General features: G+C 41.7%; 2 protein-coding genes and 1 long non-coding RNA gene across 4 annotated transcripts in view; 1 reads left to right on the top strand and 2 right to left on the bottom strand.

Annotated features, from left to right (window-relative positions):
• Positions 1 to 295: 295 nt before the first annotated feature.
• On the bottom strand, positions 296 to 2,178 carry LOC101826957 (glycerol kinase-like). Its single transcript, XM_040741825.1, has one exon. It carries the CDS (start codon positions 2,132 to 2,134, stop codon positions 494 to 496), a length of 1,641 nt encoding a protein of 546 aa, XP_040597759.1. The 5' UTR covers positions 2,135 to 2,178; the 3' UTR covers positions 296 to 493.
• Positions 2,179 to 2,197: 19 nt separating this feature from the next.
• Positions 2,198 to 27,357, top strand: part of LOC121138871 — a 64,858-nt gene continuing 39,698 nt past the window's right edge. The window contains exons 1-2 of one of the 2 annotated variants that reach the window (XR_005875748.1): positions 2,198 to 2,381; positions 3,329 to 3,423. This is a non-coding gene — a long non-coding RNA (uncharacterized LOC121138871). The remainder of the gene's footprint in view (positions 2,382 to 3,328; positions 3,424 to 27,357) is intronic. The other variant, XR_005875747.1, reaches the window with a different exon arrangement.
• Positions 14,253 to 15,464, bottom strand: LOC121138870 (MICOS complex subunit Mic27-like). The gene has a single exon (XM_040741828.1). It carries the CDS (start codon positions 15,440 to 15,442, stop codon positions 14,651 to 14,653), a length of 792 nt encoding a protein of 263 aa, XP_040597762.1. The 5' UTR covers positions 15,443 to 15,464; the 3' UTR covers positions 14,253 to 14,650.

Raw genomic sequence — 27,357 nt, forward strand, 5'->3', positions numbered from 1 at the left:
TTTATCCCTAGTGCACAAATGTACTTTGGGAGCCCATTCCCCATGGAGGTATACTCTTGCAGCCCAGATACATGGAGGAGGGCCTAGACCCTCCCCCAAATGATATGACAGACTTTGATGATCCCCCATGGAAGGCCTCACTATCCTGGGGGAGTAGGTGAGGGGTGGGTTTGGGTGGGTTGGTAGGGGTCATGAGAGGATGGGAAGGAGAGGGAATGGGGGATTCATATGTAAAATGATTGTTTCTAAATTTTAAAAAAATTAAAGCAAATAAAAAAGGGAAAAGAAGCTAATATTTCTGTAGCATTTCTTTTTCTGCTGCTATTCTTTATTTCACACCATGGGTCTTCTTTGAGATACATGCAACAAGGGGCACATGAACAAATTCAGAGTCTGAATGGTGGCATCACATTGAGACAACTGCTGTATTCTCTCATTATGTAAAAAACTCTCAACTGGGGAATCCACAAGGAGGCATGACTTGTGGGACACCTTAGATGTACCTTGCTCCAATTAATATCATCATGCTACTCACTATATAAAAGCCCAGAGTCAGACTACCGAAGATACTGGGGTCACTAGTTTCAGTCATAACCCAACCCATGGACTTCCTCACAGCTTGCTTCCATTTGGAATAACGAACTTCACTCTCCTCAGCGTTGATTTGAGGTTCAAACTTCTCCATTTGGACAACTGATAAGTCCTTGGGATCCAGACTCCACACCCTAACTCCTTCTGCTGCCCCTGCTGCCATGGCGGCTCCCAGGGCAGTCGTCTCTGGCATGGCAGGTTTCATCACCGGAATGCACAGAATGTCTGCTTGCAGTTGCATAAGAATTTTGTTTTCGGTCATTCCTCCATCCACCTGCAAATGTTTCAGTGGGATTCCACAGTCACGATTCATGGCATCTAAAATTTCTCGTGCTTGGAAACAAACAGCTTCTAATGCAGCAAATGCAATATGGCATTTATTGGTGAACTGAGTGAGTCCACAGATGATCCCTCTTGCGCTGGGGTCCCAATACGGTGCGTACAACCCGGAAAAAGCTGGAACAAAGTAGCAGCCATAAGAAGTGCCTACTTTTTCAGCAAGTTTTTCAATTTCCTTTGATGCCTTAATAATTTGAAGATTGTCTTTTAGCCAGCTAACAACAGCACCAGCTATAGCTACAGAACCTTCCAGTGCGTAATAGACGGGTTCTTCTCTGCCAAGCTTGTAAGCCACTGTGGTCAGAAGGCCGTGTTCAGAAGTTACACACTTTTGGCCTGTGTTACATAGTAAGAAACAGCCTGTTCCATATGTGTTTTTGGCCTGTCCATCCTGGAGGCACATTTGTCCCACCAAAGCAGCAGACTGGTCCCCCAGACACCCAGATATTGGCACACCTTCCAAGGCACCTGTTTTCATTAGGCCATAGATCTCAGAAGAACTCCGGATTCTGGGAAGGATGCTCATTGGAATTCCGAAAAAGCTGCAGAGCTCTTCATCCCATTGCAAAGAATGGATATTGAAAAGCATGGTCCTGCTTGCGTTAGTAACATCGGTACAGTGGACACCTCCGTTGATGCCTCCAGTCATATTCCAGATAAGCCACGAGTCAATCGTCCCAAAGAGAGCTCTGCTGTCTTCGATAGCCTTTTGCACTTTCCTCACATTGCTAATGAGCCAGTGAAGTTTCACTGCACTGAAGTAAGTGCTGATTGGGAGGCCTGTCTTGGTCTTGACAAAGTTATTGCTTACTGAAATGCTTTTGCTAAGACTCTCGACAGTGGACTGGGTCCTTAGGTCAAGCCACACCACCGCGTTGTAGAGAGGTTCTCCGGTTAACTTGTCCCAGACTACAGTAGTTTCTCGCTGATTGGTGACACCAATAGCTTTTATGTTGGAAGCAGCAATGCTCTGCTGTCCAAGTTTCTCACATGTTTTCTCTATACAGTCGTACACAGATTGCAGGATTTCCTTTGGGTCTTGCTCTACCCATCCTTCTTTCGGGAACTCCTGTTTTATTTCTATTTGATGATAAGTAAGTACCTCAGCTGTTTTGGGATTGAAAACCAAAAAACGTGTTGAGCTGGTACCTTGGTCCACGGCCGCTACCAACGGCCCCAAAACCGCTTTTTTAGCGTCAGCCATGAATCCAGCTTTGGTGGCGGGTTATCGCTTCTGGTTTCCTTGGTGATGACAGTGGGCAGGGGAGGGGCAGGCACGAGACCAGAGGCGATTGGTTGAACCTCCGACTTCCTGGTAACTACTTCATCCGTGATCTCTCCTAATCTCCAGATACATATGACCAACCTCAGGCATAAAGCAAGCATCTTACCTTAATTCGTCCAGAAGGTAACCTGAGACACTCCCTCAGCTATCCTGTATTCTCAACTTAGTAAGCAAACTTTCTTTTCATCAACCCAATTTTTCTGCCAGTATGCTAGCAGATCATGTCTAGTCTTATAAATCTCACAACCCACCAGGAAATTCAGCCAGTTCTCTGTCTAAAAGACTACTGCTTGCCAAATTTACTCCTTCCTCTCGGTACAAGTCCCTGGTACCTTTCTCTTCAATGACCTATAACAGTGTCCTCCTGGCTGGTCATTCTCCAGTCTTCTGTTCTAAAAAGGTCTGTATTCAAGCCCCAGGATGGAAAGATTTCCTGAAAATGAAATTATGATCATGCCCTTTCTTGTTAAAATTCTTCTTATTGTTTCTTGTATATTTACAAGAAAATTCAATGCTTTTCTGGTGGTCTGGAGAGTACTAACTCATAAGCTTCTTGGTCATACCTTCTGCTTCATTTCCTTCTAGACTTTTGGGATATACTGCATGTCCTGTCTTTACTTCAGACCAGTTGCTCTTCTGTCTCAAAGCACACACCCCCATACACACACCCCAACTAGGAAGGACTTCCTGTCTCTTTTTAAAAATCTGTACTCCTCCCAAGACACTTCTCTGCCCATCCTGTCTGAATTAAAGTCCCAACTCCGATCTGTTTTGTTTTTCTTCAAGGAAAAGTATTTATCCCTCCCCCAACACACTTTAATTGGTTCAATGAGAGCCCCAAGAGTTTATAGAGTTTGAGTTTTTCCATGTACTGCCACATTCCCAGTGTCAGACGGGGTCTACAGCATGGTAGGTACTGTGTGTCTTCTGAAGTCTAACATCTTCACTATTTATTTCTAGAGAATCATGGGCCGCACTCTCTCAGATATTTGGCATCTTTCCCCATGACAGCATTAGACACATAACCCATGAATTCAGGCACAGTTGTGCAATTGCAACAGCCAGACACACAAAGAGCCTGACTGTAATGCCTTTTCTGCCCCTCTGCTGCAGTAGCCAACAATGGTATAGACAAAGGCTGCTCTCTCAGTCTGAGACCCTGAGAAAACATGGAACACAACTACAGTCCAGCCCTGCACATCTAGTATGTAAGTGTTGCTGTGTTAAACTGTTAAGATTTGGAGAATATTTCTGCAGTTACAACCTAATTTGTCCTAACTGGTATAAATTCTTGGGCAACCACAGGCAAAGGTAGGGATTGACAGTTCCCAACATTTGACACATTACATAGATTGCTTTTGCTGGCTTTTCCTAGTATAACCTAGCACTTTATGACTTTGATGAAAAAAAAAACTAAGCACCAGGATATTTGTGTTAGCACAACCAGAGGCCATTATCTTATTTTCTTGTGTTTTCAGAAAAAGCATTCTGAGGGGAAGTAACTGAATATCTTATGGATTCAAAAACCATTTACCAAAAACAAAACAAACGAACGAACCAAAAAATAAACAGAAAAACTGGATGGGTGGTGGCAGCTCAGGCCTTTAATCTCAGCACTCAGAAGGAAGAGACAGGCAGATCTTAGTGAGTTCAAGGCCAGCCTAGTCTACAGAGCAAGATCTAGAACAGGTTTCAAATCTACAGAAAAACTCTGTCTCAAAAATAAATAAATGAAAACTATTTATAAAGTATGGCATATCTAGGCCGGAAAGATGGCTCCACTGTTAGTTAAGAGCCCCAGCAGTTCTTCCAGAGGGCCCCGGTTCAATTCATAGCAACCACATGCAGCTCACAACCATCTGTAACTCTAGGTCTAGAGGATCCTTTGCCCTCTTCCAGCCTCTGTTGTTACTACATGTGTGGTGCATAGGCACATAGGGAGACAAAACACTCATACACATAAAACAAAAACAAATCTTTTTAAAAGGAGCAATTCTGCCTCTAAAAAACTAAAAACAAGAAATGAGAGACTTTTAAATAGTATCAGTTTTCCATACTGACTGAATCTGGGGAAACTCTGGGATGAGTAATTCACACACACACACCCCACACACGTATATATACATACATATATACATATTTCAAACTTTATTATCCAGTACAGACAAACGAAGACATCACTCAGTGGAACTTCATGTTGGATTTTACACTTACACTATCAAATATATTTTTATGCATTTATCCACAACCACAAAAGAAAAAATTACTCCATGGCAGAGTAATTACCTGTGTTTTTCAAAGTACACAACTGAGTCTAACACAGTTGAAAAAGCATTACTCATATCAAAAGTCATTTTATAGCAGTATACCTTCTGGAATTGTTGCATACCACTGCATTAAAATGCACACAACCACAGAACTTGTAGAGTTGGTACACAACACTTTATCTTGTCAATGGAAAAATTTAAGTATATGTAGGTTAACACTGTCAAGACAAAGATATTTGGTTTAGTTTCACCTGTCATCAAGTGGAAATATTCTCAAGGCAGTATGCCTTAGATCCAACCTTTTAGAAATAGACAAGAAGGCCTTCTTAACATAATATTAGGTGACAGGAGACTGACTTGGACCCAGCGGGAGAAGTTCCTTCCTTCATTAATACAATATGAGACAGTTGCCTACATTATTTTACAATAGGCAATTCAGGGAAAATAGAAGCAGTCATCAAGAATCCTGTAGGAAACATCAAGGTCTTGCTGTTAGATGGCAAAAGCAGCCAGTGTTGGATGGGAAGACAGAAATTGAATACCATGTAGATATTTCCAAATGCTGGTAATACAACAAAAGCTTACTTCTTATATGAAAAGTCCTTTTAATCATGGTATCTTCCTTTACAAAGATAAAGAAGTGATTCAAAAACCCTTGTGTCCATGGTGCTCTCCTTTACAAGGATAGAGAAGTGAATAAAAAAATCTTGCAGCTCTTAACCTTTCATTTGATCTTGATGTCAGTATTGAAGGCCTCATGAAATTAAAATGTTAAAGAAAATTAGAGTCAGAGAGTTAGAGAAAACATATTCATCTCATTGTGCTCTGAAAGGAAAGCAGAAATCTTACACCTAGGTGCATTGTAGTCACGTTTAGCAGCAAGAAATTTGTATTGATCTATCACTGTTCAAAGTGAGCTATGGAGTGAGGGTCAGCAAGCCAGAAGCAATAGCTGCAAGCAATGTGGTTTTTCTGGCTAACAAGAATCAGGTCTGTACACTTGGCATAAAGCCTTGGCCTCATCCAGATGCACACGGAGTGATCAAGGAGAAGCAGATAAATATCTACCACTGCTGACTGATGAAGAGAACTGGTCTACCACATCTTGGCATCTTTGCCTTCGTCTCTAGTAACACAAACACTAGTGAGACTTTTCTTTCCCATGAAGTAACTAATTACTAGGTAAGTTATTTTAAGTCCTAGCATTACTACAAAGAAAAATAAATTCCTTTCTGGCACCACCTTCAAAGAAAACTTTCAACAGGATTAGGTTCCTTTAATCGACATGCGCATAATAATAGCTTCTAAAAAGATTTCATCAAATCCCTCTATCTCATCTTTTCTTCATCCACACTTAAAAATAGCCCCTTATACTCAGATTTTGTGGCAAAGCCTTTCCAAAATAAAGATTTTGGCAACTTATGGGCATAATTTAAAATAGTCCAAACATAAATAAATTAAATACAGTAAAAAAACCAAAGGGACAAACATACACTGCTCCAGGAACATTCAGAAAAGGAAAGACAGACAGATATGATTATCAGAATATTCCCAGTAGTTCCAGAAAACCAGATGACCCTGTTCAATGAGTTTTCTGCCCAAGTAGTATATATGCATTCATATGAAATTCAATTATGTCAGAATTTGATAGGTTACTGCTTTTCTGATTTTTAAAAATTTACTAAGTTATAATCAACTCTCTTTTAGTTTTTCAAAATGTTTCATGTTTATACAGGCTTATATTTTAATTAATATGCTAAATGCTTGTCATATGTTAAAGGCTTCAGCCATCTGAATATGGTCCAAACATTGCTGGAAAAAGTGAAGGAATCCTCCATGTTTAAATCTGCTTTACTGCTTTGGGACACAAAGTGCCTCTTCATTTTCTCAGACTCTCCAGCTTCTAATTCCATATAATATCCAACCAACTGTAAGTTCTCCTCCAAGACTGTCAGTGGAACAATGTTTCCTTTCTTTAGAGAAAGCTTCATGAATCCTTCCCAAACCCACTTTACTCAAGGGAAGTGTTATTTTAGTTGGGTAAATTTATGAAGAACATATATTTTAGTGCTTTTTTCTTTCTATTACAACTTTTTTTTTTGAGTCAAGGTCTTATGCATCCCTAAGCTGGCCTCAAACTCCATATGTAGTCAAGGATGGCTTTAATCTCCAGATCTTCTGGATTCTAGCTACCCAGTGTTAGGATTATAGGAATGGGTCACCACTCTCAGATTTCGTTTTTATTTCCTATTTGGGTAATGGATAGTCACACACATAGGTACACAGACAAATACGTGGAAGAAAATTGATGTAGTCGTGTTAGCATATGAAATTTTTGGTATTTGAGACAAAAAACCAAAATTACCTACCTTCTAATATAATGTTTCTACAGTATTCCTGGGTGTTTGTTTTCTTCACACTTTTCTAGTATTCGTAATTTGTGTTTTACGTAATGGTTTTTTAATACTATATTTTCCATTAGTGGTTGACTTACCTAAAATCAGGAAACATGCCTGTCATATTCATATCTGCGAAAAATATTTTTAATGCTAGCGCATGAGCCAATCTGAAAAAATGGGTCAGGTTGAGCAGTCAGTCTTTACTGTGGGAACACACATACATTTCATGTTTTTGCTAAACACAAATAGCCCTAGTCATTTACTGGGTTTAATCCTTGGTGTATGATAATTAAAAAGTGGTTTAAGAGGACCCCAACTAATAATCTAAGCAATAGTCGAGAGGCTACCTTAAATGCCCTTCCCCAATAATGAGACTGATGACTACCTTATATGCCATCCTAGAGCCTTTATCCAGTAGCTGATGGAAGCAGAAGCAGACACCCACAGCTAACCACTGAGCTAAATCTTGGAATCCAGTTGAAGAGGGAGGAGTGATGAGAAAAGGGGTTAAGACCAGGTTGGAGAAACCCACAGAAACAGCTGACCTGAACAAAGGGTTGCTCATGGACCCCAGACTGATAGCTGGGAAACCAGCATATGACTGTTCCAGACTCCCTGAATGGGGATGTCAGTTTGGAGATCTGGTTAACCTATGGGGCCTCTGGTAGTGGATCAGTATTTATCCCTAGTATATGAATGGACTTTGGGAGCCCACTCCACATAGAGGGATACTCTCCCAGCCTAGACACATGGGGGAAGGTCTAGGCCCTGCTCTAAATGGTATGACAGATTTTGAACATCCCCCATGGAAGGCCTCACTCTCCCTGGGGAGCAGAAAGGGGTTAGGATAGGGGGTTGGTGGGGGACAGGGGAAGAGAGGAGGGAGAGGGAATTGGGATTGAAATGTAAAAGAAGCTTGTTTCTAATTTAAATTTAAAAATGGGGAGAGGGAGAAAGTAGAAATGGAAAAAAAAGAAAGTGGTTTAAGGGTTGAATGCCTTTTTGGCAGTTTTTAAGAAGGTTTAAGAGAGCATAATTAAGTGCAGTTCTTTTTTTTTTAATTTATTTATTACATATACAGTGTTCGGCCTACATGCCAGAAGAGGGCACCAGATTGAGCTGTCGATGGTTGTGAGCCACCAAGTGGTTGCTGGGAATTAAACTCAGGACTCCTGGAAGAGCAATGGATGCTCTTAACCTCTGAACCATATCTCCAGCCCCCAAGTGCAGTTTTTTATGCACTGGTATCAAGATGGCTTCTGAAAATCTGAGAAACAGTATGCCACCCTATTTGCTCTGGTAAAGCATAATCTTGGTGGATGTGTGAAGATTGTTTGCCATGGCTTCTGCACATCAGGAAATATATTGGGATCATTTTCAGCTGGAATTATACATCCAAAAGTGGGGGAAATCTAAAATTTTAGCTTATAGGCTTGTCTGTTGAATGTCACAGTGCTACAGCTACTGGAAAAAGACATCGGTTCCTAACCAGAGGTAAAGAGTTTTTTTGCACACATTAATAAGAAATGTGATGGTGGCAGAACCCCAGTCCTCCAGGTCAATGCAAGGTTAACCATGATTCCCCCAAAGCTATGGTGGTTGGTACAGAACAAAGATTCTGAGATCAAGGAACCTCAACAGCAATGTTTCCCTGATCTTTGCTCAGGAGAGAGATAGCGTATCTTCCAAAGGCTACTCACCACACAGACATTCCTAAATACATAATCTAGAAAAAGAGGGCACTAGGTCTGCTATTTGTAAGATGAATAGAAACATGAGACACATGGAGCGTTGTCTCAATGTCATGTCTAGGAAAATAAAGGGGCTTTATTATGTTGACTGGTCATGTACATAAAAACGAAACCCAAAAAGTCCTTCAGTATTTAACACAACTCACATATACTACTGTCAGGACAATGTTATGAAGACCTAGAGCCAAAAGACCAGATGAGAAAGAGGAGGGAAGAGGGCAAGTACCTCTTTTACCCATTGCTATTGTATCTGATGGAAACTAAGAAAACAGAACTAGATGAGTAAATGTATAGAGGTGTGTGAGTCTCTCCTATCACACCACATTGTGATTTGGAGCAAGTTACATTATTTCTCTTTAGTTTCATTTATTCTTAGCTAGATCATATAAAACCCAAACCACACTTTCAAATGCTACTTAATCAGTGCTTAATACACCATTACTTTATTATTCTCATAGGCCAGAGAAGGTCCAAAAGCAGGAGTTCAGACATGCTATAAATTGTAAGGGGAAGGGCAAGGAAAAGCCATTTTTCAACATTCATGCAAGGACCCTGAAATACAGACATGGAGAGCATATCTGTGGTGGTATCTTGCTTATACAAATAAAGCCTGTCTGAGCTAGCTCAGTCAGTAGAACGTGAGACTCTTAATCACAGAGTTGTGGGTTCAATCCCCACACTGGGCACCAAAATGTAAATGGAGTTCTTAACTGGACTAGATAATAAAAAGCCAGAGTCAGATATAGAGGGAAATGCTGAGAGATCAGAGAGAAGGAGCAAGCCACAGCACACCTTACCTCCTTAGCGTCTCAGCAGACAAGACAGCAATTTTATGTTCCTCCCTGCTTATATCCTGTATCTGCCCACCTACCTCACTTCCTGTCTGTCTGTAGAGACCTCAGACCTCTATGGTTAGCTAGTGGCAAACTCCATTCTCTGACCCCCAAACAGGCTTTATTTATATAAGCAAGACACTACCACATGCATCAGTAGGGCTCATACTTGTTCTTGTATTTTTGTGTATACTAAAAGCAAACAGTAGTTTTAACATTTGGAATAAAAGAGAGTCTCAAGCATGTAGGAAGATTATGCCTTATTTTTTTATTTTTATTTTTTTATATTTTATATTTTTAAATTTAAATTAGAAACAAGGTTGCTTCACATGTCAATTCCAGGTCCCTCTCCCTTTCCCTCCCCTCCTCCAGTGCCCTCCCACCAAACCCTCCAATATTCCCTCATTTCCTCAGGGAGGGTGAGGCCCTCCATGGGAGTGTCCATAGTCTGTCATTTCATCCAGGGCAGGGCCTAGACCCTCCCCAAAGAGTTCAGGGTGAGAGTGCATCATTGTTGGATGGGAGCCCAAAGTCCATTTGTATACCCGGAATAAATACTGATCTACTGCCCAAGGCTCAATAGATTACCTAGGCCTCCTCACTGACACCCGCATTCAGGGGGTCTTGATCAGTCCCATGCTGGATTCCCAGGCATCAGTCTGGGATTCAAGAGCTAACCCTTATCAGGTCAGCTGTTTCTGGGGGTTAAACCAGCCCAGTCTTTATCCCTTCGGTCATCAGGCCTCCCTCTCTGTCACTGGATTTCTTGAGTTCAGCTCAGTGCTTAGCCATGGGAGTCTGCCCCTGATTCCATCAACCGCTGAATGAAGATTATGTTTTATATTTTAAAAAAAAAAAGAAATCCTAAGTTGCTATGTTGTTTAGACTGAGGCCTCTTCCCATACATCAACCACTCCTGAACACACACACACACACACACACACACACACACACACAACCACACTTTAAGTATAAAGGTCTTTTTTCAAGGAATGCTACAAAGCTCTTGGGGAATTATAAACTGTTTCATCTGTCAGAAACTATTTATTCAGACTTGGCATGTCCAGTGAATTCTTACTAAGCAAAAATTAAGATAATTGAATAGGTTTCACTAGAAGGTAGTTGTGGTGTGTAGACACTAATGTCTGCTGTGAGACGAAGGAGTCCAGAGAGAATGGATACCAGCTGCTTCTGTTGTGTGCTTTCCCCATCTGCATCCCCAGGAGAACTACGGGGTGTAGCTTGTGCAAAGATGAGACTCCAGGGACAAGGGTTCCTTTACTTCTCCAGTGCTAGCCCTCATGATAGTTCCTTCATCATACACTGTATATAAATATACTCAATTATTTTTCCAGAATGCTGTGTGCCGCACTTCACATGAGTTAGGTCATTGATTTCTAGAAACCGTTTCTTGAAGTGGCATTACTAAACTCATTGTGCATTTGTAAAAAAGGCTGAAGGCATTAAAGGAATCTATTCGAAGTCCCCAAGTTGTAAAGACAGATATGGGATGTACATCCAGCATTCTGAATCTAGGACAGATTGCTTCTTCTAACCACTCAGAAATATCTCATGTGTTTCTGATCCAAGAAATTACAAGATCACATGATGTAGCTGATGACTCCTGGAACTTGGCTATTTCTCACAAAAGACACGAAGTCCCCCATTAGCTCTCCTTGCTTTCCCAGCTACAAATTTTAGTGTTCCCTCACCACTTTGTCTCTTCTGCTTTTCCCCACATTCCTGAGTTCTAATTTTATGAGGTCTATCTAATTTTTCATAAATTTTCCAAGTGTGCCCTCTTTCAGTGCTTGACACATTAGAAATCTTAAAGGATGCTTGTTGATCAGGCTTGTTAGATGATTCCCATCTTAATGACTCAGGAATGCTCAAAGCACCCATTGCCAATCTATATCTTGCTTTAGGATGTTACCTGGTTTTCCTTTGGCTAAGTAAGGCCCCATCTCTATAAATTATAGGATCTGTCACATCTATACACTGTAAGTCCATTATCTTGGTCATTAATAAACCATGTCAAGCTCACTTGAACTAATAGCCCTGTCATTGAAGAGACTGACTGACTAGGACTTCAGGAAGATGGAGAGGTTGGAATGTCACAGGTCTAGAAGATTTCTTCAACTTGTACTAGTTTCAAATCCTGGAGCAGCCATTCCGTGTGTGTGTGTGTGTGTGTGTGTGTGTGTGTGTGTGTGTGTGTGTGTATGTGTGTGTGTGTGCATGTGTGTGTGTGCATGTGTGTGTGTGTGCATGTGTGTGTGAGAGAGAGAGAGAGAGAGAGAGAGAGAGAGAATTGGCATTCTGTGACTAACTGATCAAAAATTAATTGATAGGCATCTATTGACTTAGCAGAAGCCCTGGGTTCCACCAACCTAAAAGATAGGAATGCCATTAGATAGAATGATAGGCCTATAGAAAAGCTTCCCCCATTTTTCTGTAACTACCTCTCTGGTGTACTCACCAATTTACTTTAAGCTTGCCTTGATCTGTGACTTTCTTTGTTCCAGAAAACTATGAAATTTCATGAAACTGACTCCACATTGGAACATGGAATTTGGGATAACCTAAATCTGTGATCCCAGGCCTTAATCACTCAAAATGGCTTCAGAATAAGCCCCTCTTATTCTCTTTAAGATGAGAACTCTGTGTGTGTGTGTGTGTGTGTGTGTGTTGACACTCTTGAAAATTCATATCTGCTCACATAGTATTTTTTTTACTATAGGGTTAGCAAGATGGCTCAGCAATAGGCAAACCCCTTGCTGTCAAGCTTGATGACGTGAGTGTTACCTGGGACCCAGATAGTGGAGTTGGAAATGAACCAGCTCATGCAGTGTCCTCTGACCTCTACATAGCCAGCATGAGACACTCGCCCACACAGAAGAGAGAGACAGAAAACAGAAAGATGGGAAGACAGGGAGAAAGAAGGTAGGAAAGAAAGAGTAAATGAATGAAAAAGAAAGAGAAAAGGCAGGAAGGAGAAAAAAGTGGAGAAATATAGTAAAATACTAGTTTAGAAATCTGCCACTGTAGTCATTTCACTAGCCTCCCCATCAAACTGACTTCGGCCTCGGGGGCCTCTCTTCTTTAATCTGCTGAGCTATCCTGTCTGCCTCTCCCAGTCGTTTGCAGTCCTCACGGAGCGCTCTGCCATTTGGATATTCATAAATTCTGTTTCATGCATTAGCAATGAAGTATAACATTTCTTTTTCATTTTTACTTGTTTTTTAAATCTCATTTTATATTCCAACCAAAGTTCTCCCTCCCACCCCTCCTCCTGCCCCCCACACCTCCCCCCACCACGCCTCCCCATCCACTCCTCCCAACAGGTAAGGGCCTCCGTGGGGGAATTGACACAGACTGGCACATTAAGTTGGGGCAGGACCAAGCCCCTTCCCCTGCATTAAGTCTCAGTGTGGCATCCCCTGACAAGGAATAGGCCCCAACAATTTAGTTCATGCACCTGGGATAGATCCTGGTCCTACTGCCAGGGGCCCCTCAGATAGCCCAAGCCTCACAACTGTCTGCCACATATGTAAGGCCTAGGTGAGACCCATGAGGCTCCACAACCATTAACACCATTGATCTGCTTGCCTCACTGCTGGGAACCGATGAAGGAAGAGTCTGGAGTATTCCTCTTTTTGTTTTGGCTTGAGAGCAAGGACCATGTTTTGACTCTCTAGTACACTCTGCAATGTGTGCAAAGTGTTGTGCATATTGAAAATGTACAGGACCCTCACAAATGTTCTTCAGCATGTATTCTGTGCCAAGATGGCACTGAGGGTTCAATGGCAAGACAAAGGCCTAACTCTGAAAGCATTCTCATTACAAGAACTAGAAGTTGTTCTCATTACAGAAGTTGCTCTGCTGTTCATTTAGACATTTTATTGGTCATCTGACAACAACAATGTTCAAAGAAATTCAAATAAATATTCAAAGCCCACATTCTCCTTCATAGTTGTGCTACGCTGTGGTAAAGAAAGAGTTCTACCATGTCAGTGACTTTACACAAATTTCTATCTGATGTGGGTTTGATGGCTCCTCCCCACCTACCACCTGAACATGTGTCCTGCAAGTCAAAGAGGGAGTTTAGTGCACACTGTTTCAGCTTCCAATTTGGTCCTCTGTATGTTCATTATATGTGCGCGGCTATACCAGGCACATGGAATTAACCAGACTGTTAAGGATCTTGAGAAATATGTGACAGTTACTAAATACATAAATAGTAGATACTAAATAGATACAGAAATAGTAGATACACTGGTGGTCTTTCCGCTGATAGTATTTGTTATGATAAAGTCTAAGGGGAACCTTGGCAGATTCGATGGCAGGCAAGGGTGATGGAGGTGGGGGGGGTGGCAAACATGCTAGGCAGACAGCGCTTAAGTGAGAAGTTTTATTAGAGAGAGGTGGGAGGGGGAGGAAAGAGAGAAGAGGTAAAGAGACACAGAGATAAGAGAGAGGACAGAGGAGAAGAGGGAGACGGAAAAGTCCTTGTCTACTCCAGGGGAAGAGCGGGGAAGAGAGAAGGAAAGAGAGCGGGAAGAGAGAGCAGTAAGAGATAGGGAATAGAGAGCAGAAAGCGAAGCAGGCAAAGAGAACTGGAAAAGAGCATAAGTGGGTGGGGTCTGTCTTTTAAAGGGGTCCTTTACACCTGCGTGCAGACTAGTACTCACGGAACCCTGGGCTGACCAGGGTATTGCCTGAGTGTATTTTGCCAGGTGACAAGGCTAGGCCAGTGTAAGGCCTGAATTCTTTTTTTTTTTTTCATGTGCTATAAAATACGGATATTTTATTCCAGCTCTGGAAAAAACCACATCCTTCTATCCGGCATTCTAAGTTAAGTGGCAATAATTGGGAAAACTGAAGCAGATTTTAGTCTCATCGACACTTATACCTTCATTCTGCTTTGCTTTCGAACAAGCTCTCTTTCAGGTCATGAAATGTATTCCTAGTGCTTCTACTTCAATCTCTTAGCATTACTTGGGTTGCATTCATTAATTTGTGTTTCAACCACTCGTATCATTGAGCAAACTGTTTATTTGACAATGTCATGGAAAAATTTCTAGGCATGTTCTGTCAGTTACCCATGCATTACATGATTTGTCACCATCCTTTGTCACTTAGGACATCTTGCGATTCTCTATGCAGGCTCCCACTGCCGTCTATTTCAGCTTCTAGTGCTGTACATATCTTTATCTTCTGGATGAGACTGCCCGTGATCCATGAGCTTGGGGTCAGGTATAAACCGTGTAGTGCCTGCAGTGGATTCCGATTTAATCTTTGTTGTAAGTTCTTTTGGAAAAGACACTGAGTGTTTCGAGTCAGGCGTTTTGGCATGTATTTCATCAGACCTTCCTACCTTAATTTCTTCCTTTGGTTCAGGGAGTGAGTCTTTTTCACTGCTTTTTGTCCACAATGACTTAATGGCTTGATAAATTTGCTGGCTTGTGGTATATGCCTTTTTCCCAGTTATCTTTGCAATTATTACTGACTGAGCCGGGTAACAAACAGTTGCTCCTAATGAGGCCAATCCTAATGGATAAGCAATCTTCTTAAACCTAGAACCTTTTCTTGCTGAAAGCAAACCTGCCAGTCCTGAAGCTGTAATCACTCCCATTTTAGGAAGAAAATCTTGAGGAGGATTCTTCAGATAAACATATGCATCTTTTCCAAACTGTACTGTATCCATTATCCCATTCTTCATAAAGATATAAACACCCTTGCACCAGCCAAAATAATGAACAGTTGTAGTACGGATCGATGCAAAGCCCATCTGTAAATAACCAGGCTGTTCTTCAACATATTTAGAATGGAGAGGAGGTGCAGTATATATGGGGAGCTGTTCTGGTCTCACTATCTGCTTTTTGGGTTCCTCTTCTTTGGCCAGATGTACATTTAAGGATGAATATATCAGACCTGCAGGCATGGTTGTCAACTTTCCCATCCTAAAAGCCGCCATACCTATGACCCTCTCGGCTCGTTTTTCCTGAATTCTTACAGGATTAGTTGAGTATTTCTTTGCAAAAACTGTCCTGAGCACTTTACACTGATACAACTTTGTGAGGCCAACGCTGCCACCTCCACTTTATGTGTCCAGAAAGTGAGTCACAGAAAGAATGAGTCATCTCTGAAAGACCCCACACATCATCATGGATGGGACTGGGGGTTTTAGTCTCAGACTTCCAGCTCTGAAGTTTACCTTGTTTCCATTAAGTGTATTTTTAAAATAAAATGAAACAAAAACTAAAACCCCTGCAAGAAACACCTGCCTCTTCTCAGGTCAAATCCAGGGAAACCCCTTGCAGGGTAATCTTGTCTTTTGCATTTGGGTGACCAGAAACATCACTCTATCCTATCCCAGGAGCTCCCTCCTTCAATGTTTCCTGAGCAACCTCTCCAAGCTCACACCCTCTCTTCTTTGAATGAAAACCCTTTTTTTAAAACAATGTAGCGCAAACATTTCAGTGAGCTCCCTTTGAGGTAATAAGCTGAACAAAGCCATTAAGCTGATTAAATTTTACTGTTCATCCCCAAGAACACTGGCTAGCCTGTGCAGAGACAACTGAAATCCCCGAGCTGCCTATGCAAAGGTGTGTTCAGTGACTCGGGAAAGTGAAGCGCTCCTGGGTTTACATTTTATGTGTTGCATTCTTCCTCCCATCCTTATTTCCATGAGAACCAGGAGACCACAGAAATGATGTGTGCCTCGATGATGGGTTAAGTAGCAGAATGACTGAGAGGCCTGGACCTGGACACCGGGAGGGAAGAAAAGAGCCTCTATTGCCACCTGCTGGGCCTGGGTTCGCATCCCTCTATCAGCTGAACCATCTGTGGTTCCAAATTTCTGCCTCTGGCTTCTTTTGTCAGCTAACTCTAGCTTGCTGACGCTTGTCAATGTTTCAGTTTCAATTTGGATGGAAAAATACTGACGGAAAAGAAACAAAGAGTCTAGCCTTCAGCATCAACTACTCTTTAAACTCACCCTACTTCATAAACAAGGATAATAGCTAACCACTTCTCCACAATGCTTAGTGGTGGCCGAGTGTTTTTCATTAAACCTAAGTGAAAACACTTCCCAGGATGCAATTTGAAGGCAGTGATGTATTATTAATCATATGCCTTCATTAGCCTAGAATAGCAAATAAGTGAACTCTCTAAAACCTTAAAGGGCCTATCTTTATTTTACAGACAGATATTGTTAAGGATGCTAGTTTCCTTTTTTACTTTTTTTTTAAGAAATGAGGTATATTTCCAACTACATATCAATTTACAATGACATCTACCATTAATTTCATTTGCCTTTACACCACATCCTTATATGGAGAGGATAGTGATAGGATTACATGCATGCTCTAACACAAAGCTTTGCAAGTATTTCCTAAAGCATAAATAATTCAATAACATGTAACATGGATTTGAAAAGTGAACATAGGCTCTTAGTATTCGGGAATTGTCTGAATGTGAGGTTTTACTATCCTCAAACTCCCACTCATGTACTCCACAAGAGTCATGGTTGAGTTTTTGTATGCAACAAATTAGCATGGTTGAGTAGAGAGAGTTTGGGGTTGAAAATATATGATGTTAAACACAAATCCCACACTGTGTCTCGGAAAGGAAGGGGATCCTATGGCAGAGAAGCTGGAAAGTCCTTGAGTAGCTGATCAGCTGGAGCGAATGGAAGTCAATATCCTAGCAGAACCATTTATATCATTCAACAAGATCGACTCTAACTTTTGGCTACAAGAAGAAATGACTATGCAAACTCAGAAAAGTGTTTGCAATAGAACCTGCCCAGAGTATACTTATATGGCCATGTATGTAAAATGATGCCACTGATATGGAGAAACAGATTAGAGAAGAGTGGAATATTCCAGATGGAGCCATTGATATATAGGATAATTAAAATATTAATTGCATAGTTCGCTGGGTATGAGTTATATTCTACTGTGTGTAACAATTAAAACCCCATATGAAATAAGAAGTAAATGTTAAAAAGAAATTTAAGTGACTACACAGTTTGGAGACAGAGGTTGGTAAAGCGCTTTAAGTCAGTCGTCACACTCCTGAGACAGAAAGCAAGGACCTAATATGCTTTAGTGTGTTGAAACGTTGGACTGGCATGTGACCTCTAATTAGGCAATGTGTCTTGCTGCATTGTGTGCCTACAGAGGGACTTAAGGGAGGCAGGCCCAGAAGCCTTTCTTTAATCCTCCTCCACACTTTCTACTCGCATTTAGAGATGAAGTGAACGATGATACCAGGTGGCCTGAACCTAAGTGAGCACCTCTATGCTCTAGATTGGGCCTCATCCCTTATTCCTCACCCCACACCCACAGAACAGCCTCCCTCCTCCCAGCACCTCTACCTAGTCACAGGAGAGAGTTTTAACCAGGAACTATGAGCTGTTGTTCACTAACAGAGCATCAGTACATTTTTTCATGGAAGCATGCTTTGAGCATGACCAGAAATTCAAGATTCTCAGCACATCATGGTCACTTTTATCCACTCCTAGATGTAAACATCCTGTAGTTTTTACATATGTCAAACTCAACATACATATCCCAGCCTGTGCATCTCCCCATTGTCCAGCCAGCACTTGTTCTCAATAATTGTGTGTTGGTAAAGCTAATAAATTGCTATACTTAAGAAAAAAAAAGAAGCGGTGTGGGTGGGGAATACTAATTCACATGTCTAACTGCCTAAAAGCAGGCACACTTGAAAAATATTTTTTGTTTGAGTTTCTGTGTTCTTTCTGCTCAGTGTATCTACATAGTTACATTTTATGTTGTGTGTACATTTTGCTAGAAAACGGCCCAAAACATTGTCTGTCACGAAGCCAAGTTGAAATCTATACCCTAAATATTTATGGTTATTCCTTTAGAAAGTTGGCAGGAAAGGGAAAGATGAAGGGTCACGTGTGATGGCTTCAGAGCATATTCAAGTCCCTTTTATAGTTTGCGAGCACAAAATAAATAAACAAATAAATAAATAAAAAGGGAAAGAACCAAATGATTTATGCTGATTGCTTGTAAATGCTGCCTAATGATTTGTGTTGATTGCTTCTAAATGCTGCCCTCTTCTGGACAGAAAGTGCCAGAGGGCTTATTAGGAAATCTGTGTGAGCACCTGCCTTTGAAAATGGTGAGGGGTGGGAATGATATTGTGAGAGACTGGAAATTAGAAAAGACTGAAATAAAACCAGAAAGGCAGACCTATATCCTTGTGGGCCTTTCCTTTCATTCTCCTACACTTTTTCTACCATAGCCATCTTGTCAAATGCTCTCCAGAAAGGAAATTGGCTAAGTCAGCCCCTTTGTCCAACCTGCTTAGATGCCTACAGAAAGCTGGGTCCTTGGAAGACATGAAGCTACAACTGATGTTCCTGTAGATAGCCCTCTCCTTCCTGGACACATTTTGCACTACCATTCATCCCTGGCCCAGCTCTTCCCATTTATGATCTTCTGTTCATCTCACAGGTAACTAACTGCTATACTTAGTAGGCCCGCTAGTAGACACCCCAGAACCCTTTCTATTATCCTATTACATATGGATCATCTTTCCTCTTTGCTAGAAGGTGTAGAGAGAAGCCTTTTCCTTGCTAGCTGCTTTGGTTTTTTCCCCACCAGTCGCCTGGGCTCTGCCACGTTGCAGTCCCCAAATCAACACACAGGATGCTGTATTAATCATGAAGCTGTTGGCTGTTTGCTTGTTTCTTCCTGGCTATCTTTGACTTAAGTATTTTACCCATCTAAGTATTTCTCTTACTGGATAGACATCTTACTTCTCTGGCGGGCTACATGATGACTCCCTGTGTTTCTCCTACCCAGAGTCCTCCTGAACTCCTAGTCCCACCTATCTTGCTTCCCTAAGAAGGGGTATGGATTTTCTTTGTCTCCTTCTGGATCTAAGCACTTCTGTAGTTGAAAAGGTCTGTATTTGTACTAGTAGTTTGAAAAGACTAATATTAAAAATGATTTGAACAGACATAGTAATTTGAACCAGAGCAATTTACTTTTATTTATCACTTTTCTTGTTTCCATGACAGAAATCATTTAACGGAGGGAGAATACACTCTGGCTCACAGTTTTGGGAAGCAGAAGGTCATTACCACAAGGAAGCCATGGCGGCTGGGGCAGTTAAGTCTGTAGTAGTAGAAGACTTAGAGTATGGCTGGAGAACACCTGGGTGTGCCAAGGACTAGAAGCAGATTTCACAGGGTCTGACCCCAGAGACTCACTTCAGGTAGCTAGCTAGGCCACAGTCTCAAAGGTTCCCCAGTCTACCAAAGCAGTACTGCTTGCGGGAGACACAAGCATATGAGAGATAGTTCAGCTTTAATACATAACTACAGCAGTGACTCTAATAACTTGCTTTAAGCTGACCTGACAGTCTAGAACATTGGTGGTCCTTGCCTGTGACCAAAATAGATGCTAGAGAGCCTCCCACGGTGGTTCCCCGACAGCACCTTACTGCTAGGGTTAACTAACCTAACTGCCTTGAGGGAGATGGCCTGGAGGACCAGAGAACTGAGAAGTTAGCACACCAATAACAAGCACATTAAAACTGAGCTGTGCTGTAGAAAACACTGCTCGTGAGTTAAATGGTCAAATGATCAGGAGACTAGCAAAACCAGGGCAGTTAAAGTGAAAGCAAATGCAGCCAAGCCTGAGACCCTTGGAGCAGCCCAGGTTTCTGTGGGAGTCTTGTTGGGCTGTCCTGCAATCTTCTATCTTTAAGTCTGCAGGGTCAATTCCAACTATTCTGTGAGATACCCTCGTGACTCCGTTCTTTCCATCAGCATAAACTACAGGAATTAGAACCCACGCAGTGTGTCTTGACACACTCACACTCAGCCTTGCGTTATTTGCTAATGTTTTATTTGGGCATATTTACCCACGAGCCCATGCTCTCTGACTTTCCAGAGTTATATACATCTTGGTGGGTCAGGAACCCAAGGCCGATGCCACCTTCAGGGCCTACTACCAAAGACCCACTTCTAGGAGCTAGACCACAGTCCCAAATATTCCCCCACCTGCCAACGCAGTGCCACTAGACGGAGACCAAGTGTTCAAACCTGAAGGAGACTATTCCTATTTCAATCATTTTTCTCTCCCCATTTCCTTTTTTTGTTGTACATTGTGTACATTTGTGCAGTGGGTGTACATGTGTATATGTGTGTTCACATGTATGTGGACATGTGTGTAGGTGAACCTGCATGTGTATACACACGCATGTAGAGGCCTAAAGTAATGTCAGGTGTTTTTCACATTCGTTCTCCACATTATTTATTGAGGCAGGGTCTCTTACTGAACCTGGAACTTGCCAATTCCTTCTAGTCTATCTAGCTAGCTTGCCCTAGGGAGCTCCTGCCTCTGCCTCTCAAGGGCTGAGATTACAGGTGGTCACCAAGGTTCCTGGCTTTTATTGAGGTCCTGGGGCTCTCACAGCTGATCCTCACACCTGTGTTGCAAGTTCCTTATCCGATGAGCCATCTCCCCTGCCCCCATTCAAATCTCTGCTAGGGGAAAAAAATTCAAGATCTGAACCCTGTTGCTGAAATCAAGAATCCCAAGAGTTCTATCTGATGAGTGGGAAAATTGGCACAAAGTATTTCCCTGCCTTGGCTGTTGCCTCTCTCCTGATGCTCTGCATCTGCCACTTCCTGTTTCCTGAGGTGCCTGCTGTTTTCCCAGCCTATTTGTCCTTGTGTTGACCTTAACTCCCTTCTAGGAGGGGATACCTGCTTCTTGTTGCCCAGCCACCCAGATGTCACAAATTGTGCAAAAGACATGTCAAAACAGCCAGACATTTGCTGTGGGATGGTTATTGCTGGATGCTTTCAACTAGGTTTATAATGAGAATTGGGGGCAAATAGCAGAGTGAAAACATTTGAATAGTATGAAGTGTAGCCAGAAAATAAAGTACCTAAAATTGTAGGAATGGGTATGATTGTCAAGGAGTTTAACACCATTAAAAGGAATGATCTAGTTAGTAAAAGCATGAGTCACCAAACCTGATAACCTAGGAATAATCCTGGGACTCCATGTACTGGAAGGAAAAAACTAACTCCCTACATGTTATCATGACGTCCCCATATGCACCATGTCATGGTTATGTAATTTTATTCCTACAGTTACATAAATAAACATATAGTCACCCCAGATAGAAAACTAATGGCAAATCAAAGTACGAATGTCACTAAAGTCCAGCTTGGTGACCTAATGAGCTTCATTGTTACAGGTATATGAGTGGGTTACTACTGGAAGCAGAAATGGCCCAAAGGTAGCTGCATCACCAAAATCCCACCCTAACGTTTGTGAAAGCTGATGACAGTTGGACACCTAGAACAGGCTGTACAGTAAGCAGGCAGCTCGACAGCTTGGAGAGTGGCCTTTCTAGATAGCTCAGTTTCTAGGAGCCTCTTCCACGCAGTTCATCTAATCTGTCTCTTGGCAGTCCTTACTAAAAGGTTCAGGCGTCGTACTGATCCGGCCCTGTTACCTGGCAGAATGCACTCGTGCAATACTCTGGCCAGACCAGGGTTCCATAAGAACTAGTCTGCAGGCAGGTGTAGAGGCCCCCTTTAAAAGACAGACCCCGCCCACTCACACTCGTACCTCCCTTCCCTCTTGCTCTCTATTTTCCCCTCTTTCTTCCTTCCTCTCTTGCCCTTTGCCCCCCCACCTCTGCTCTCTCCCTTCATCCTTCTCTCTTCTCCCCCTCTCCCTCTCCCACGCTGGAATAAACTATGGTTAATGTACACTCTCTGGCTTGAGTTCCATCGCACAGGTCCTGGTCATTTCGCACCTATCTAATTTTAACTTAAGCAAAAGAACAACACTTACAACTTATATATCCTTGGAAGTCTCTCTCTCTTCTTGCCTCTGCACCCCTCATCCAGCACTGGCCAAGTGTGTGTGTGCGTGCGTGCGTGCCTGTGTGCGTGCGTGCCTGTGTGTGTGTGTGTGTGTGTGTGTGTGTGTGTGTAGGGGGGGGGAGGGGTAGTAAATTTGGTCAGTTTCAGGAACTTCCTAAAAACAATTAAGCTGTTTCCTTTCTAAGCTTAAGAAGTTTCCCTACAAGGAAGTATTGTTTCACCTCCCCTTAGAATATCCTGTTGGTTTACCTCCCTGTAAACATCCTATATCTTTTTTAAAATTAATTTATTTCTTTTAATTTAAATTAGAAACAAGTTTGTTTCACGTGTCCTAGCTCCCTCTCCCTCCCCTCCTCTCCCACCCCCCCTTCAACCCTCCTCCAACTCCTTCCCCAATCTCCACTCCACTCTCCAAGCAGGGTAAGGGCCTTGTTGGGGGATCTCAAAAGTCTATCTTGTGATCTGGGGCAGGGCCTAGGCTCTCCCCCATGTGTCCAGGGGGAGATGTGGAATGGGCTCCCCAAGTCCATCTGGATGACAGGGCTAAATGCTGATTTATTCCCTGAGGCCCCAAAGGATGCTGAGGCCTCCTCACTGACACCCATGTTCAGGGGTTCTGGATCAGTCCCATGTTGGCCTCTCAGGTATCAGTCTGGGGTCCAAGAGCTCCCCCTTGTTCAGGTCAGCTGATTCTGTGGATTTCACCAGCCAGGTCTTAACCCCTTTGCTTATCACCTCTCCGTCTCTGCAACTAGGTTCCAGGGTTTTAATTTAGTGTTTAACTATGGGTGTCTGTCTCTGCTTCCTTCAGCCACTGGATGAAGGCTCTAGGATGGCACACAGGTAGTCGCCAATCACGCCATAGGGAAGGGCATTTAAGGCAGCCTCTCCACTATTGGTTAGACTGCCAGTTGGTGTCATCCTTGTAGGCCTCTGGACATCTCACTAGTGCCAGATCTCTCTTCAAACCTATAATGGCTCCTTCTATCTCTCATCCTTCTCTCCTCTATTCTTCCCCCTACTCAACTTTCCTGCTCCACCATGTCCTCCTCTCTCCTCCTGTTCACCCCCTCTCTTTCTCCCAGCTTACACACACACACACACACACACACACACACACACACACACACACACCGTGCTCACAATCCCCTCAGACGATTTTGTCCTGTTCCCCTTCTCTGGGTTACCATGCATATCTCTCTTAGGGACCTCCCTGTTTCGCAGAATCTCTGGCTGGGGATTATAGGCTGTCACTTCCCTGATTCAGGCCTAAAATCCATATATGAGTGAATATATAGCATGCTTGTCTTTTTGTGACAGGGTTACCTCACTCATGATGGTTTCTTCCAGTGCCATCCATTTGCCAGCAAATTTCAAGATTCCATTGTTTTTTTCCACTGAGTAGTACTCCTTTGTATAAATGTACCATATTTTTCTCTATCCACTATTCAGTTAAGGAGCATCTAGGTTGCTTCCAGGTTCTGGCTATTACAAATAATGCTGCTATGAACATAGGGGAACAGATGTCCTTGTTGTATGAATATGCATCTTTTGGGTATATGCCTAAGAGTGGAATTGCTGGTTCTTGTGGTAGAGTGATTCCCATTTTCCTGAGGAATCTCCATGCTGATTTCCAAAGTGGGTGTACCAGTTGGCACTCCCACCAGCAGTGGAGGAGTGTTCCCCTCTCTCCATATCCTCTCCAGGATAAATTGTCATTTGATTTTAGCCATTCTGACAGGAGTAAGATGGTATCTCAGAGTTGTTTTGATTTGCATTTCCCTGATAGCTAAGGATGTTGAGCACTTTCTCAAGTGTCTCTCAGCCATATTAAACTCCTCTATTGAGAATTCTCTATTTCGTTCTGTGCCCCACTTTTTAATTGGATCCTTTGGTGTTTTGGAGACTTGCTTTTCGAGTTCTTTGTAAATTTTGGAGATTAGCCCTCCCTCTGTCAGATGGGGGGTTAGTGAATGTCTTTTCCTATTCTGTGGGCTGCCTTTTTGTCTTGTTGACTGTGTCTTTTGCCTTACAAAAGCTTCTCAGTTTCAGGAGGTCCCATTTATTAATTGTTGATCTCAGTGTCTGTGCTACTGGTGTTATATTCAGGAAGGAGTCTCCTGTACCAATTCGATCAAGGTTATCTCCCACTGTCTCTTCTAAGAGTTTCAGTGTGGCTGGATTTATGTTGAGGTCTTTGATCCATTTAGACTTAAGTTTTGTGCATGGTGATAGACATGGGTCTATCTGCAGTCTTCTACATGCCAGCATCCAGTTATGCCAGCACCATTTGTTGAAAACGCTTTCATTTTTCCAATGTATACTTTTAGCTTCTTTGTCAAAAATCAAGTGTTCTTAGGTGTGTGGGCTAGTATCAGGGTTTTCAATTTGATTCCATTGGTCTACTTGTCTATTTTTGTGCCAATTCCAAGCTGTTTTCAGGACTATAGATCTATAATAGAGCTTGAAGTCAGGAATGATGATGCCTCTGGAAGTTCCTATATTTTACAGGGTTGTTTTGGCTATTCTGGGTCTTTTGTTGTTCCATATAAAGTTGAGTATTGTTCGTTCATGGTCTGTGAAAAATTGTACCGGTATTTTGATGTGGATTACGTTGAATCTATAGATTGCTTTTTGCCAGACTGAAATTTTTACTATGTTAATCCTACCAATCCAAGAGCATGGGAGATCTTTCCATTTTCTGGTATCTTCTTTAATATCTTTAAAGACTCAAAGTTCTTCCTATACGGGTCTTTCACTTGTTTGGTTAGCGTTATCCCCAAATATTTTATGTTATTTGGGGCTATTATTGTAAATGGTGATGTTTCTCTGATTTCTTTCTCAGTCCATTTGCCATCTGTATAAAATAGGGCTACTGATGTTTTTGAGTTACTTTGTATCCTGCCACTTTGCTGAAGGTGTTTATCAGCTGTAGGAGTTCCCTGGTAGAGCTTTTCAGGTCACTTATGTAAACTGTCATATCATCTGCAAAGAGTGAAAATTTGACTTCTTCCTTTCCAATATGTATCCCCTTGATCTCCTTTTGTCATCTTATTGCTCTAGCTACCACTTTCAGAACAATATTGAAGAGATATGGAGAGAGTGGACAGCCTTGTCTTATTCCTGATTTTACAGGAATTGCATTGAGTTTCTCTCCGTTTAGTTTGGTGTTAGCTGTTGGTTTACTGTATATTGCTTTTATTATGTTCAGGTATGTTCCTGTTATCCCTGATCTCTCTAGGACCTTTATCATGAAGGGGTGTTGGATTTTGTCAAAGGCTTTTTCTGCATCAAGTGAGATGATCACATGGTTTTTCTTTTCAATTTTTTTATGTGGTGAATTACATTGATAGATTTTCATATGTTGAACCATCCCTGCATCCCTGGGATAAAGCCTACTTGATCATGGTAGATTATTTTTGTGATTTGTTCTGGATTCGATTCGCTAATATTTTATTGAGTATTTTTGCATCATTGTTCATGAGGGAAATTGGTCTGTAGTTCTCTTTCTTAGTTGTGTCTTTGTGTGGCTTGGGTATCAAAGTAATTGTAGCTCCGTAAAAAAGAGTTTGACAACAAAGCTCCTGCTTCTATTTTGTAAAACACTTTGAGGAGTATTGGAATTAGCTCATCTTTGAATTTCTGCTAGAAATTTCTGGGTTTTTTTTTTGGTTGGGAGACTTTTGATGACTCCTTCTATTTCATTAGGGGTTATAGGTCTGTTTAGATTGATTACCTGCTCTTGATTTAATTTTGGTAAATGATATCTATACAGAAAATTGTCCATTTCCTTTAAATTCTCGAATTTTGTGGAGTACAGGTTTTCAAAGTATGACCTGAAGATTCTCTGGATTTCCTCAGTGTCTGTTGTTATGTCCCTCTTTTCATTTCTGATTTTGTTGATTTGTATGTTCTCTCTCTGCCTTTTAGTTTGGACAGAGGTTTTTCTATCTTGTTGATTTTCTGGGAGAGCCAACTCTTTGTTACATTGATTCTTTGTATTGTTTTCTTTGTTTCTATATTGTTTATTTCAGCCCTCAATTTGATTATTTCCTGGCATCTCCTCCTCCTGGGTGAGTTTGCTGCTTTTTCTTCTAGGGCTTTTAGTTGTGCTGTTAATTCCCTAGTGTGACTATTCTCCAGTTTTTTTAATGTGGGCACTTAGTGTTATGAACTTTCCTCTTAGTGCTGCCTTCAAAGTATCCCATAAGTTTGGGTATGTTGTATCTTCATTTTCATTGAATTTTAGGAAGTCTTGAATTTCTTTCTTTCTTTTTTCCTTGACCCAGGAATGGTGCAATTGCATGTTTTTCAATTTCCATGAGTTTGTAGGGTTTCTACAATTTGTGTTGTTATTGAATTCGAACTTTAAAGCATGGTTGTGTGATAAGATACAGGGGATTATTCAAATTGTTTTGTACCTGTTGAGGTTTGCTATCCTGGCAAGTATGTGATCAATTTTAGAGAAGTTTCCATGTGGCTCTGAGAAGAATGTATATTCTATTGTGTTTTGGTGGTATGTTCCATAGATGTCTGTTAAACCCAATTGGGTCATAACTTCTGTTAGTTCCTTTGTTTCTTTGTTGAGTTTCTGTCTGGTAGTCCTGTCTATTGGTGAATGTGGGGTGTTGAATTCTCCAACTATAACTGTGTGAGCTCTTACGTGTGATTTCAGTTTTAGTAATGTTTCTTTTACAAACTTGGGTGCCCTTGTATTTGGGGCATAGATGTTCAGAATTGAGACTTCATCCTGATAGATTTTTCCTGTGATGAATACCAAATGACCTTCTTCATCTCTTTTGATTGATTTTAGTTTGAAGTCTAATTTCACCATCTTGTTTCTTGCATCCATTTGATTGGAAAACTTTATCCCAACCCTTTTCTCTGAGGTAATGTCAGTCTTTGAAGTTGGGTGTGCTTCTTGCATGCAGCAGAAGGATGGATTCTGTCTTCGTATCCATTCTGTTAGCCTGTGTCTTTTTATAGGCGAATTAAGA

Source organism: Mesocricetus auratus, unplaced genomic scaffold (genome assembly GCF_017639785.1).
Source record: "Mesocricetus auratus isolate SY011 unplaced genomic scaffold, BCM_Maur_2.0 Super-Scaffold_6730, whole genome shotgun sequence".
NCBI lineage: Eukaryota > Metazoa > Chordata > Mammalia > Rodentia > Cricetidae > Mesocricetus > Mesocricetus auratus.